General features: G+C 31.1%; 1 protein-coding gene across 1 annotated transcript; it reads right to left on the reverse strand.

The window, feature by feature from the left end:
* Positions 1 to 2,467: 2,467 nt before the first annotated feature.
* LOC121124600 (beta-galactoside alpha-2,6-sialyltransferase 2-like) lies at positions 2,468 to 4,118 on the reverse strand. The gene has a single exon (XM_040719757.2). The coding sequence runs from the start codon at positions 4,077 to 4,079 to the stop codon at positions 2,898 to 2,900; it is 1,182 nt and encodes a 393-aa protein (XP_040575691.1). The 5' UTR covers positions 4,080 to 4,118; the 3' UTR covers positions 2,468 to 2,897.
* Positions 4,119 to 15,795: the final 11,677 nt, after the last annotated feature.

Genomic DNA, 15,795 nt, shown 5'->3' on the forward strand with positions numbered 1-15,795 from the left:
TTTTTTTTCAATCCGCTGCTTCTTTTAATCACACCATGTGCTGGAAAATAAATTGTCTCAAAATAGTCTATAAAATTACAAATAAAGTGTAATGGATCAAATAAAAACTATAATGGACTTGAAAAAATTTATTAAATAAGTCTTTCCTCAAGTTTATTATCAATTTACTGATGCACAGTACATAAATTTTAATCCGACCTTAACACTTTTAATCTTTATTACTGCAAAATTCATGTTACAACGGTTCTTATAGCGGTTGACGCCAATTTTTGACGTATCCTCATAATGAATCAATTTTTAATAAATCAACACATAATACTCGGTGTCCGAAGGGGGAGGGTGGAGGGGCTTTAGGTCCCCCCAAAAATTAAGAAATTTTTCCTCTTTACTCGAAAATTTTATATTCGAAATGTAATTTAAGAAAAAAAAAAATAATAATATGTGAATAGCTGTGGATTTTTGAATTTTCTTACAAAAAAATTAATATTTGAAATTGTTTTTCTAAAAAATTAATTATTTTGTATACAACAGTGGATTTTTGATTTTTTTTCAGAAAATTTAATTCTTGGGAATGTCTATTTAAACTCTTTAAAGTGGATTGTAAGATCTTACAAAGATTTTGAAAAGAAATAGTCTTCCTATGGGGACTGTTTATACTTTCAATGGTGAATTTATTGAGTAGTTTTTCATCCGTAATACGCACTTAGTGTTGAAGTATTTTTTTTTTTTTGAAAGGATAACAATAAAATAAAATGTTTATTTATGTTATTTTTTTACATGATCCTTCTTCCTTAATTTATTTCTGATGTAATTTGTAAAATATAAAATGAAAACCTCAATAAATAAAAAAGTGATTCGTCACTATTTTCCACTTCTCTAAATATTTTATTTGTCAAATTTGACATCCATTGTACTTCTGATGAGAGAATTAAGTGGAATAAACTATATAAACATAAAAGAAATAAAACATCATAACATGAAGACTCATGAAGTCTTATCATATCACCAATAAGCTCACTGATGGGATACCTTTTGGGAATGACCTCTACCAATAAGAAGCACAACATATCTGACACCAGGAATTACATCAGGAATTTCTTATTGGACAAACAGATTACCATCAGTGAACAGCTCAATGATTCGGGCTGGTCCACAGGGCTTTTATAACAGATCCGGTTGTAAGAACAAGACGCAATTATTAGAATCTAATGGTTTCCCTCAAGTCCAATAATATACAGGACAATACTTCTACCCACTTGATACTTAACTCTAATATAGGTCCTCTCTTTCAATAAGACCATTGCCTTCCAGGTGGTAGGAACTTGGGTTTATGTTGAGAAGGTTCAAATTCTTCATTAATTTCCACATATGAAGGAGCCAAACTGTCCACCTTGATCATTCGTTATACACATAGGATATCCAAATCTTGCAAACCAATCAGTATATAATTGTTTAATTTATCTTCCTTCAAACCAAAATGACCAAAATGATCTATTGCTTCCTTCACTGATAAAAGTTCACGAGAAAATGTAGATTTTTTAAACTTTATATCCAATAATCTTCTACTAAAGAAGGCCAAGGGACAAAATTTATATCCTTCTTCTTCCACAAGAACGGCTCTAATTCCATTATCCGAAGAATCGACACATATCCTCAATTCCCCACCATGTATATAATTAGTGAGCCTTATGACCTTATCCCTACTGAGTGTAAAGTTTTTAAAAAAATAGATCCAATTCTGGAGACCGTGAAATCCTAGTTTTCAATTTTGTTTATTGTTGATAGGCCTATAAAATTGAATTAATAATTCGCCAAGACGAGAAATAAATCCCCTATAATAATTAGGCATACCAATTAATTTTTACCAGTCTGAGGTCTAGTAAACTGTTTCAACTCAGACATTTTGTATCTATTGCCCCAACACCTTTTGAGGAAACAGTGAAACCAAGAAAATCAACCTCCGTTTTGTAAAATTGTGGCATTTGTGGATATTTGCATTTTTTAGACTCAATTGGCTGTCTTCTTCTTTTCAATTTCTAATATTGGATTTTTTAAAAATCAAATCCAACTTCCTAAAAAAAAGCAGGATTGACCTATTATTTCATGAAAGCGTAGGATTGATGGAATTGCGTACTTATCAGCCTTCTTCACATTAATCAAAAGTCTGTAATCTTCAACTAATCCTCAGTTCCTCACTATCTGGAAAAGGCCTAATTACTAGCGTACTCAGTTAACAAATTTTTCCCCTCTGTCTTAGCACACTTCCTTGTATGATAGTTTTTCAAATCTTTGATGCTCTGAGGAAGAGGTGAAGCAATTGAGTACCATTCGTTTTATTAGTGACAAATGACTGATTTCACACTTATTTTCTGATGGCATGATTCTTTTTGTTGGGGTCTCGAATGTAATAGTTTGACAACAATCTACTAATAATTCCCCTTTGAATATATTTTAAATAAATAACCTCTTGACTCATTCAGTACAAAAACAGTACGTCTCTTTTATTTGTTAGTCGTACATCAAGGATATATTAATAATGAAAAGGAGCAAGTATGAGATCAACACATAGAAGTAAATTCGACAAAATGATTATAATTAATAAAGATAAGAGGAACCACATATTGTAAAAATGATACAACTATCCGATGGATAATATTATCAACCTTATCTTTCTATATACAGGTGTGCACGTCTAAAACTGAACACTCTTTTAAATTTTACGCCATGCCCTAGGTTTAGGTGCCTGTTATCAAACAGAGTCCTTAATAATAAGAACCGAGACCGAAACCCTTGAAATGGAAGAACTGAGACTCGGACCGATAGAAACGCTGCGATATATCAATGAATTGAAAAATAATAATTAAAAATCTAAAGAAATAATAATTTTGTGAAGGCATTTAACATTTAAGCCCTGCAAATCCTGTAATAGTTAAAAACCCATCTGAGTAAATTTCTTTCTTTTTTCCAATGTTGAGAGCCAACGCCATTAACTTTTCAGTAGAAACAGGATGCCAGGCTCCGTAGGTACATGGGTCACCAGGATATATTTGAGTTCCATAGTAATGGCATCTATTACCATAGCGAAGCGATGGAATATATTCAAAACTCCTAACAATTCTGCAATGTTGGATTGCAATAGCTAATCCCAAAAAGCCAGAAGTCGTTGGATGTGGAACCATCGGCCATTTTGAATGAGATTGTAGCCAGTCCCAAATGGACCATAGACTTCCTGGATGTAAAAGATACAAAGGTTCCTCTGGTTTCATGCGTCGCTTTGCAAAAAAATTCTCAAAAAAAGGCTGATCTGGATGTGAGTACCACTCTGAAACATTAGCCGTATAACTAGTTGGGTCCCAAACGAGTACTGCAGAGGAGGAATATAGGCTTTTAGGACCCAGAAACCCGAATTCGGGCTTAAATATAATTTGGCTATTGACGACACGAAGAGAAGTTTTCGAACCTACGTCTTTTTCGAATCCAGATGTAGGACCATCGTTAAAGCGTATTATTAAATCATGGCTGTCAATGAAGGTTCCAAGTCCAGAGTTAATCAAAGAACCAGAATTTGTCACTACAGCACAGCTGTTGTATGTTTTGTTACTAAGAAAAGGACTGGACCTGAAGAATTGATCTAATTGCTTAGTTCTAAAAAAAGGATCACCTTTTTTAAAGATATGCAACTTGACTTTTTTTTTCATATCACAGAGAAGCTCTGATGGGGACTGGCTGATGTCTAGCAATGCTCCCACCCGACCACCATTGAAGTTGACTTTAAATTCATTTTCAAATTTTCCAGCAAGGATCTTCTTTCCATTATCCATAACGGTTTTATTCATATTGGAGATAACTTTCTTTTCAAAGGCTTTGATCCGCCTCATTTCCTCAGACACTTCTTCACTATCCTTCACTACAAGTTTACTTTTTATATCATTAGAATTTATTGGAAGAGTGGATCCTGAATTATAAATGTCTTTAGAGTCCTCTAATTTGGAGATTGTTTGCCAGAAAGTACACCAGGTAATGAAGAGATTGGTTAAGACCAAGAGGAAGAGAATTAAAAAATATCGACGGAAATTCATTGTAACATAATGAACCTGTAGCGTAGTTAAATGACGAGGTGGAATGAAAGGAAATAATTATTTATTAGATTAAAGCTTATCTCTCATATTAAAGTACATGGGCACCTGAATAATACTAATATTGATAAATGTATGTTTTAATTGGGCGTTTTTTTTTTATAATTGGTAATCTGAAGAATAAGTTTTCTTTTCCTTTGAAGTTGTTATTAATATTTAATTTCTTAATAGTGAACATCCATTCTTAAATAGATGCAATTATATACAAATCCTGATTCGTGTGTGCACATAAAACCCTGATGATTCATACACTATTTTCAAAACTAGTAATTTTATACGGGTTAAGAAAGAAGTAAGATAAGGAGGACATTTTACACGGGTAAAATTACGGTTTAACAGATTTTAGCATATATCTAAAATAATACGAAAATTAATTTGGAAATGTATAATTTTTTATTGAAATTAATAAAACAATATAATAAGCAAAGTTGAGATTATAATTCAGGATACAAAACTTTGAATTTAAACTGATTTTTGTCCCAATATTTGGGATATCTGCTAAATGGCCATGGATTTTGATGACCTCTGTATCTCAATCAAATAGGAAGTTGATTTTAAGACACACTTTCAGTTGTTTTAGTATTTTTATGATTGTCAGGGTCATCAGATTCATTTTTGTTCGTTTTACATACACAACGAAAATATTTGCGATTTACAGCCCTAAATATAGGGATCTGTGTGAGAAAATATGTCTTTTTCCAAATTACCAACCTATGTCTACATACTACACTATGCACTTGGAGCACCCACAGGCTGAAATCCACATTGATTATTGTTATTTAAGCCGTAGAATACAAAAACGACAATTAAAACCTACAAACTTTACAGGTTTGGTATTTAAAGCCTTATTTTAAATCAAGGTTTTAGGGTACAACTAGCATTCAGTGTCATATTTCCACACGGAAGAACTATAGAAATGAAAATCATAATAAATAATAAATTGTTACAGACATTTCAGCATTTGAAAAATGAGTTATTAATTACTTGATTACAGTTAATAAAATATGTACATAAACAACAAAAAAATCGAGTAAAATTAAATACCTTGCTTAATAACTAATATCTGTTTTATTTTTTCTTCTAGTTCAAAATCCACAGCTATTCACAAAAAATTAAATTTTTGGCATACAAAAATTTCAAATAAAAATTTTTGGGAAAAAAATTTCAAAAGTACATAGATATTCACAAAAAGTTCAAAGGTTAAATTTTTCAAAAATCCATAGTAATTTAGAAAAAATTAAATTTTTTGGAATTTTTTTCAAAAATTCATGATTATTCACAAAAATTTGAAAATTATAGTAAATATCAAATTTTTTGGATCTTTTTTTTTAAAAATCAAAAATTATTCGATAAAATTTTAAATATTAAATATTTTGAAAAAATTCAAAAGTCCACAGTTATTCACAAAAATTTCAAAATAAAATTTATAATAAAAAATTTGGGGTAAAAATTAAAAAAAAGTCCATAAATATTTACAAAAAATTTCCTAATTAAATTTCAAATATTAAATTTTTCGAACAAATTACAAAAATCCAGTTAATTCCACTTCGACTCTAACACATAATTTTTCAGCCATATATTTTATGGCCTATATAATTACTGTTAAGTCATTTGAGTATAGAGACTATAAATATAGATTTGATATACCTAAAGCTGTAGGTAGGTACTATTAATATAACTAATAAGTAGTAACTAAAATATAATTGCGGCATCTATTAAAAAAAAATATTTGGGATATAAGATATTTAACAAGATGAACAACAATCAACCAATGAAATGGATCAATTTTGAATACACTTATGTATTTTTTTTGTAGCTTGGTAAAACTAACTTTTAACTTATTATTTTGTAGAAACATTAGTTTTAATTTTTTAACATATTAAACACCATCATATCCTTCAATATTAGAGTAAAATCCTTAGGCAAGAGGGTATCAAATAAGGAAAATATTTATGCACAATATGCAACTTAAAATTAAAAAAAAACCCCACTGAATCCCTTGGTCCATTATATTAATTATACGCATAAACTCGAATAAAAATGTTGGGATGTCTCCAGTGATTGTTTACAGATGAAACATTTTCTCTCTTTCGATGTTTTACAATTGAACTACCCAAGGTTAGTAAGCTGGTAACTACACTGTACTTCATCCAAAATAATGAATAATCTGTCATCCTATTAAAGCATCTTATTATCTCCATGATCGAGGGATTAAAGCCGAGCCTATCTTTGTTTCTCTTCATTTGATATAGAAATTGATTGTGTTTTGATTTGCTCACTAAAAACATTCTCAGCTTATTGTTTCCGATCCTTTTCAAAAAATTTAAAAAAAACCATCTCTAGGGCGGCCGATTTCTCTTCTCCTAAAAACCACCCTCTTTAAAATTCTTTCTCTTGACAAAATTTCATTTGCCCTAAATTCTCAATTTGTATGAAAACCTCTCCCAAGAATATTATCTTCCTTTTGATTGACGTATCCGTTATATATATGCGAATCTGATGTTATCTAAAACTAATTCCTGGTATTCCATTCTTTCTATTTCCGTTGTGGACGCCTTGTTGAGGTGAATACTCCAGAAATCATTGATAAACTCCATCATATGGTGATGGATAAGGGAAGAGGGAAGGTGCATGAGATCGCTAGTGCTGGGAGCATCTCGAGTTGAACCCTTATTTCCATTAATTTTGCAACCACAACTCCTGAGGTGTGAGAAGGTGCATTGTCCTGATGGAGAATGACAAAAAGACTTCTTTCAAAAGACAGTCACCATAATCTTTCCGGTGGATTCCGTGATTCAAACGAATTCCGATCAGAAATATTTTACCGATTTAGCGAAAAGTCTTTAATTAAAAACTCTATTAATGATGGAACATTTGTATGTTCGTCAGGCAAGGCCGTGAACTAAAGTTAGTATTTTATACATACGAGGTTGTTCTGAAAAGTTTCTGACCTCAAAGTACAGATGGCAGCACTCATAAGCTAGCAACATCTATTGATTGACAGTTATTCATACAAATTTCAGTCATATTGGGCTTTGCAATTGTTGTGTAACCGTCGTTTGAGTGACTGTTTTTCTTTTAAATATTCTGAATTTCTATTTTTATGCTTCAATATGGTCTCCTTGTAATTCTACACAGTTCCCACAGCCAAGGTACAGATGGGTCAGTTTACAGAGTTGGAAGCATTGCTGGGATTAGTGTGTACAGCAGGGGTCGGCAACCTATGGCACGCGTACCACTGCTGTCATGCGGAAGCATACACACTGGCACGAGCAAATCAGAGCATATTTCCGTGGGTTGTGTATGCTTTTGCCATTATTATTGATTAGAAATGTTGAAGTTGGTACTCCATGTCTCAAAGGTTGTCCGCCCCTTGTTTAGAGTAACAAGAAACCCATGTTGAAAAATTAAAAAAGAAAACACTCACTTGCCCAAATTTGCTACTCAAGGGGAAAAATTATGTAAATATTACCAAGAATATAATTTTTGTATAGAAAGAAAAGAATGTGGGAACGAGGCTTATTGAGACTTAAGTGTGTTATAAATGCCAATTTACGAAGACGAAAAATCTGGCAGAAAGCGTGTGCAGAAGTCTAAAAGTGTTTTTCGGACCTTCGTAGAAATGCTTAGATCTTTATTGCTTAAATTGGGGAAATTAAATTAACGCCATTTTTATTTAATGTAGATAAATTGTTAATCGTTCATCCAATTTTTTTTTTTTTTTTTTCAATCCGCTGCTTCGTTTAATCACATTATGTGCTGGAAAATAAATTGTCTCAAAATAGTCTATAAAATTACAAATAAAGTGTAATGGATCAAATAAAAACTATAATGGACTTGAAAAAATTTATTAAATAAGTCTTTCCTCAAGTTTATTATCAATTTACTGATGCACAGTACATAAATTTTAATCCGACCTTAACACTTTTAATCTTTATTACTGCAAAATTCATGTTACAACGGTTCTAAATATTATTAATTGTTTGGAGAGCGGAAGATTGACGCCAATTTTAATAATTTTAAAAATATCATCTTTTGACGTATCCTCATAATTCTCTTGAATCATTGAAATTTTTTTAATAAATCAACACATAATACTCGGTGATAAATAGATCCGATAATATTGGGGAGGGACATGATTTTGAGGGATAAAACAGATTTAGGTCCCCCAAAAATAAGCATAATGAAAAAAAGTTTTTCCTCTTTAATAATTGATTAATTTTATATTGAGTCTAGAAATGTAATTTAAGAAAAAAATTTATAATTAATAATATGTGAATATCTGAGGATTTTAGCTGTGGATTTTTGAATTTTCTTACAAAAAAATTAATATTTGAAATTGTTTTTCTAAAAAATTAATTATTTTGTAAACAACAGTGGATTTTTGATTTTTTTTAATATTTGAAATTGTTTTTCAGAAAATTTAATTCTTGGGAATGTCTATTTAAACTCTTTAAAGTGGATTGTAAGATCTTACAAAGATTTTGAAAAGAAATAGTCTTCCTATGGGGACTGTTTATACTTTCAATGGTGAATTTATTGAGTAGTTTTTCATCCGTAATACGCACTTAGTGTTGAAGTATTTTTTTTTTTTGAAAGGATAACAATAAACTAAAATGTTTATTTATGTTATTTTTTTACATGATCCTTCTTCCTTAATTTATTTCTGATGTAATTTGTAAAATGTAAAATATAAAATGAAAACCTCAATAAATAAAAAAGTGATTCGTCACTATTTTCCACTTTTCTAAATATTTTGTTTGTCAAATTTGACATCATTCAAAGAGTAAAAACATTATGTCAACATTATTGTCTATGGTAACTTTGTCTTAAACTATTTTATCTCAGGACATTTTACCTCTGTACAATCTACCTTATTATGTATATAAATAAATCATGTTTTTACATCGTTATTGTTTTGGTTTCTTTGTTTAAAATTAATGTTCCTTTTGAATTTTCTAAATCAAAATATGTAATATTTATTAGTATCAAATGCATTAAATATTAATTTTCTGTTGGAATAATGATGAAATTAAGAATAAGTTTAAGAATAATCCATTATATGTATCTATTAATAATTACTAACAGAGAAGTGATTAGTAATTCTTCTATTCGAATCATTGCCGTGTTAATTTTTAAAATACTAATTGTATAACTTGCTTTGTCTTTGGTTCGAATTCATTGCATAAAGATATTTTCTTCGTCTATACATTGAAATTTTGGGGCTTGATTTCATCATTTTCAAACAGAAAACAACTATTCAATGGGTTTTATAGAAATAAACATTACATATTTTGGTTAAAAAATTCCAAAGCAACATTAATTTTTAACTAAAAAACACAGAAGTGACCTATAGATCTTATTTGGTTATATTTAAGGCATAATATCCTAGAAGCAAAATGGTTTAAAGCAAAAAATTTTAAAACAAAATAGTTTGAGCCAAACTATATAGTGCTCAATATTATTAAAGATTACCAGAAAAATCATAGTCATCATGCTCTAAGTCTATAAGAATGACTCAAGTATTACACATTTACAAAAATTAAAATACGTTATCTGTGCTTTGATTTCCTTTGATTCAAATTTCAATAGTTTTTATTGTTGAATGACGTGTCAATTCTTTTGATAATACAAGAGAAAAATTACTAAAGAATGAATCACATTTCAACTTTGACTTCTTTTCAAGTGTGGAACAGATTCATTTAAAAAATAAATACAATCGCTTTTCCCCAATAATGTAACAAAATATGGAGCGTAGGTTTTTACAAAACTTTTTTCACGCATTATCAATCACAGCCTTTACACGTCACCTGAAGGCCATGCAGAAGTTGATGACAAACCTTCCTCTGGTAATTGTTTCCATGCAGCGACTATGAAGGACTGTTGTGAGTCCCCATTTGATTGTGAGGTCCTCTTAGTTTCATATCTGGTGGAAAAGAGGGATTCTTTGGACCAGAATCGAGCTATGTTATCAGCTGATAACTTTTGGTGCTTGGCAAATCTGTGAGAGGTGGTGCTGCTCTGAGTCCACACGTAGTTACCCTACGCATATTTTGTCTTCAGTCATGGCAAGATGGTGGGCCTAAACACATTATAGTAGGCCTCCTCGTCGATTTTCTGTTCAGCCTTGAAAAAGAATAGGGGTATCTTTGTTCTATTAGAGGCCACAACACTGAATACCATTGTTTGGATCGGATGTTTAGTTTGGTAAACCCCTTGGACCTCTACTTTTTCTTTAGCAAGCCAGCAGTTGTTCTGGAGGTTGTGGAATTGATTTACTATGAAAATCTTCTTGTCTGAGAAATTTTTCACATTTCACCCATTTTCCTTTATCCTTGTAAGAATTTCTTGCACCTCTCGAGTCTTCTGGCTTACATTCCCTCTGTCAGAAGCGTGGGATCCTTGCGAAAGAACATAATTCCAAATGCTCCAGATGGTCCTAAGAGCCACAGTGAAGTCGTTGGCAAGGGATTTCTTCGATTTACCGGGATTTTCCTTTATATTCTTCTCCAAACTTAACAAGCACTTTGTGTTCTTCTTTTAAATTATGCCCTCCACTTCGTGGCATCCTGGAGAGGTCTTCTCCATTTTTTTTTTTTTTCATCTTGGTCAACATAAAAACTAAACTCCATAGAAGACTTGGCAATGTCCATAGTCTTCATCACATCAACTCCAGCCAGCATCTATGAGATCTGTGATTCGCTGCCTTTTTTCTTGTTGCTCCCACATGATGATGAAATGTCTAAATGATTAATATAGTTAGTTTATGTAAAATGGGCGGTGAAAAAAGAATATCAGAAAATAATCACTAATTTTTTTCATATTAATGAAATAATCATTAATTATCAGTCCACGTTTGTCTGCCCTACCCTGTAAATAAGCCTCTGAACGCCGCCTATATAAATATCAAAAATTCTGCAAGGAAATCTAGGTACAAAGAGATATAAACAAAGGAAATACTACAAATACATATAAGACGGATTTTAATTACTTTAAGAAATCAGTAATGTCTATAGGTTTCAAGCAATCAATAAACATGTTCCTCCTCAAACCAATACAAACTAAAATGGGTGCTTGGTAGAGTTCAAACCTCCACCTATTGTCTTTTTTCTTTGATCGATTGTTCTGCAATGTGAAGTATCTTTACTAGGCATACATAAGGAACCAATTTTAGCTCAGTACCTCAATACAATGTAATCTTTTCAATCCTGAACACTTTGAATTTTAAATTTCAACAAAATTAATGTAGGTGCCCTTAATGATACCTTAACGGAAAGGATGGGTTCCAAGCGTTGGCAGAAGGCCTGGAAACTGCAGCAGATATAGTCCTCTGCTAAGACGTCTCATTGCTGGGTGACACAACACTACCAAAATATCTTTATGATATGCGACTGTCGTTTGAAAAGTCCGCGCAAAGTCCGAGATATGGCACTAATGGCGCGTATCGAGGTTATGTTTAGTTACAAGCATCTCATGGAAGAACACACACCAACTTTCAGCCACATCAGTATATTTTTATCTGTTTAGTATTTATTTGAATCGATAAAGTGGTGTGATTTCACAAAAAAAATAGACAAAAATAATTTTGTTAGTTGATTAAACATTACTTTATAAAAGGCAAAGCATCACAGGAGACAAAAAGGAAGTTTGGTAAAGATTATGGGTACACTGCACCTTTGATTAAAAGATTTTAAAAGTGGTTTCAAAATTTTAGGAGTAGCCATATGGGCACAAGTTACCCTCAACGTTATGGATTCCCTGTTGATGTACTCCAGAAATCATTGATAAAATCTATGATATGGTGATGGATGAGAGAAGAATGAAGGTGTATGAGATTGCTAGTGCTGTGGGTTTCTCAGATGAATGGACACATAACATTTCGCATCAACATTTGCACATGACAAAATTATCCGTAAGAAGAGCTCTTAGTAACCTTATACGTGTACAGGCACGATAAATTGGGCAATCCGCCTGTACAATTTAACTCCACCACAAATCCTCAGAGTTAGTCTCCGTCTTCTTTGAGGACACACAAATGTTCAATCAGGTTTTGAACAAATTGAATGTAGTAGAAAAGGAAGTTAACTACTCAATAATTAATTATTGAATAAAAGGAAAACCTATTCTTATGCCTACCAATTAAAAAAAAGAAAAGAATATGATGAATGAATGATGAATATTTAGCTGTATAATACTTCAATAGATCAGCTGTAACAAGGGAGGATGGTAATCAGATATAAAAAAAGGTCATTGACAAGAATTACACCCATCTCGATCCTCAAATTTACTCTGAGTATTACAAGGACTAAAGGTGAGTTACCAAATCGATAGCTTTATACCTGCATATAAATGATATCGTGATAAGAGTTGCTCTCACAAAAATATCCTTTATATACGTAGACACATAAGACTTATACAAGCACAATAAACAAAGTAATGTATTTTGGTCTATTACATTCTACTTTAATTTCAAGATAATAATAACTTGAGAGAATACCTAAAAATACGGGAGGGAAAATATATAAAGTAATCATTTTTCAATATCTGGGGTAAAATTTACCCATTGACACAAATAAAAGGTTAGAAATATTTTATATAAATTAAAGCACAGTTTTTTGGCTTTTATTTGATACACACATCAATGCGATACGATAAGCCGTTGCGAAGCTATAGTCAAAAGAATACAAAGAATCACAGTGTTTTTAGCATGATTTTACTGCCACCAACAATAAATTTTCAAGGCCCATGCGGCAGGCATAGCCACGGTCAAAAATCCAAATGATTGGTATATTTAGTTACTATAGAAGTTGGAGAACGGCAAAAAGTTAAGTATTAAAAGGTTTGAAAAAAAGTTAAAATTTGAACAGGTATACGATAGTTGTGGTAACCGGCCTTTCGTTTCCCAAATGATCAAGAAGCACTATTTTCTGGATCTAATCGTGAGGTCACGTTAAAAATATATATATCTAATATTATTTTTTAAATTCCATTTAAGGGATGCTTTTCATATGACATGCAGTATAAAAAATATGCATCCATAAAATTATTTTCAATAATATGTATGAAAATTGGAAAAGTGAATTGCTTCAATACCTCAACAATCTTTTAAAATATTTAAAGTTTTACTTACTTTTTTATCATGGATATACTTTTTAGAATTTTAATTTTTTAAGAGAGAGTGAATTCACTATATTTATTCTCAAAGGTTTAGAGCGTTTTCATTTGACGTCACCATTGTTAATGTCTACCATTTTGCGTGTAAAAACCCTTTTTTATTTTATTTAGAATTTAATTATGGAAAATGATGGACTATTTGTATTTGGAAGTCTAAATAGGACCGCAAAATAAAAGAGAGGAGAGCTGTAATAAGGTTTCATTTAATGGTTTGTGAGCACCTGTGATGTGAAGGAAATAAATAAAAATCCCACATCGTATCTAGCAAGGATATAGGCAGGACTTACGACGATGTCGATTCTCAATTCTACTCAGAGTCCAACAGGTTATATTTCTAACTCTCAAACACATTTTTAGTGCTAATCTCCATAAGTCAAGAGCAAACACACTCGTGGGTACACTCTATGCTTACATGTTCTCTCTACTATTGATATTTGTGATATTAAGTCAAAAAAATATGGGCAAATTAGAAAATAACTGAAGTAACAAAATTACAAAAAGTATTAAATAGAAGTTAAACATAGAAAATCAAACCAATTAATAATGGAATTTTTACTAAGAAATAAATATTCTAATTATTAATAGAAATAAAATCCGTCTTCATTCTATCCTACTTTGATTAAACTAAAAATACTTTCAATGATCTTAAATAAATTTCACATTTATATGTTTGAATCGAATCCATGGAGTAAACCCAAGTGTTTACCCAAATAAACGGATATTAGACAAACACCTTGCGCACCATTTGAAGCTAAGATCCCTTTTGAGCCCATTCAGGCAGTTGTTCTTCGTTGTTCGTAAATCCAGATACAACTTAACTACCAACTGCGAAAATCAGGGCTTGTATTTTTGATGAGATGAAAATACGGAAACTATTCAGATATGTTTTCCAAGAGATTAGACCAAAGCCAGGTAGAGGAAATCGAAGAAAGACACTTTTAAATTGATCATCCATCTCAAGAAAGTAGATTAGACTCCTTCCTTACGAAGTTAATTCCAAGATTGCAACTTTGAAAAGATCCATTCACGATGAGTAGGGACTTTCAATATTTCATTCAAATATAATTAATATTTACTTTATTTGAATTTGTATGAAGCACTGTATTATATATAAATATTAATTATTACAAAGTATGACGTCTTTATCGTTACATTGAAATAGTGAACATTATTAAGTTAATTTATTAAATTATTATAACGTATTTTTATAATAGTAAGTTAAATAAGTATGGGTAATTTTTTAAAAATACAATAAAAAACACAATTATATTAATTATAACTTTTAATAGAAGTCATAAGCAGAGAATCAGACAAATTTAAGAGTAAAAATGAGATGATATAGAAGTTATTGATATAAACAAATAGATTCAACATATTAATAGTGACCCTATAGATATACAAAATGAAATGAGACATTCTTATACAGAAATAAATATCCAGAATAGAATATGCAGATAAAACTATCGAGAAAAGAGAGGCACATTATCTTTAGAAGTCTAGAATGATCTTCTACTCGTTTTCCCATGACAAAAGCTCGTTCTTGTGGCTTATACTTATCCATTATAAAATGTGAGCGTCTACACAACACAATGGCTAAAGAGAAACTGAGCTAAACGTCACATAAACAAGATAGAAAGATGAGAACACTTCGTGTTCCTGACATGGACTTTCAGTGGTTTATTCTGTTTTTTTATGGAATTCATTAGTTCTTATAGCAGTATACAATTATTCCGTAGAAGATTTAGAGGAATTTATATATTTTTAAGTAGAGAAGCAATGATTCACGATGTCAGAAGTAACTATCACAGACTTTGATGGGAAGGAAGCATCTACACAATGAACTATCCTTCCATTAAAAAAAAAAAGAGATCCATCGAGTGAGGTACACAGAGACAAGATCCCTTGAGCAAAACAGGAAGAGAGAATCAGAAGGAGTGTGGCTAGAATATCCAAATTGAAAAATATGAACCCCTATCGAAATCGGATAGAGGGTGATCCAATTAAATGCAATCGAGGCGGAGGGGGAACTTTTTTAAGGCATTTCACTAATAAAATTAATTATATTAAATATTGCACTAAGGTACACTCTTTATTAGAGGGAGATGTTGGTCACCCATTTTTAATAATTAATGAATAAACAAATAATATAGAAGAAAGAGGACACGCAACAACCGTTTTCCTTTTCTAATCTCAAAACAGCAATTTATTTTACCAAACGCGCCGAGCCTTAATTATGATTAAAGAAGGGATCCGTATAAAAAAAACAACTATGTTTAGTGATTAGAAAAGAAACAAATGTGGTTGCGTGTGGTCTTGCTTCTTCTTCATTCACTATTTAATACAAGGATTACTTTGAAGAAGGACTCTTTTGATATTTTAGAAAGTTATCAAACGAAAAATATTATTCCGTTAATTCAATATTTTCCAAATATATCGGCTTGAATAAAAGTAGATAATTTTACATATATATTCATATATTTTATTT

Source organism: Lepeophtheirus salmonis, chromosome 9, assembly GCF_016086655.4.
Source record: "Lepeophtheirus salmonis chromosome 9, UVic_Lsal_1.4, whole genome shotgun sequence".
Classification (NCBI taxonomy): domain Eukaryota; kingdom Metazoa; phylum Arthropoda; class Copepoda; order Siphonostomatoida; family Caligidae; genus Lepeophtheirus; species Lepeophtheirus salmonis.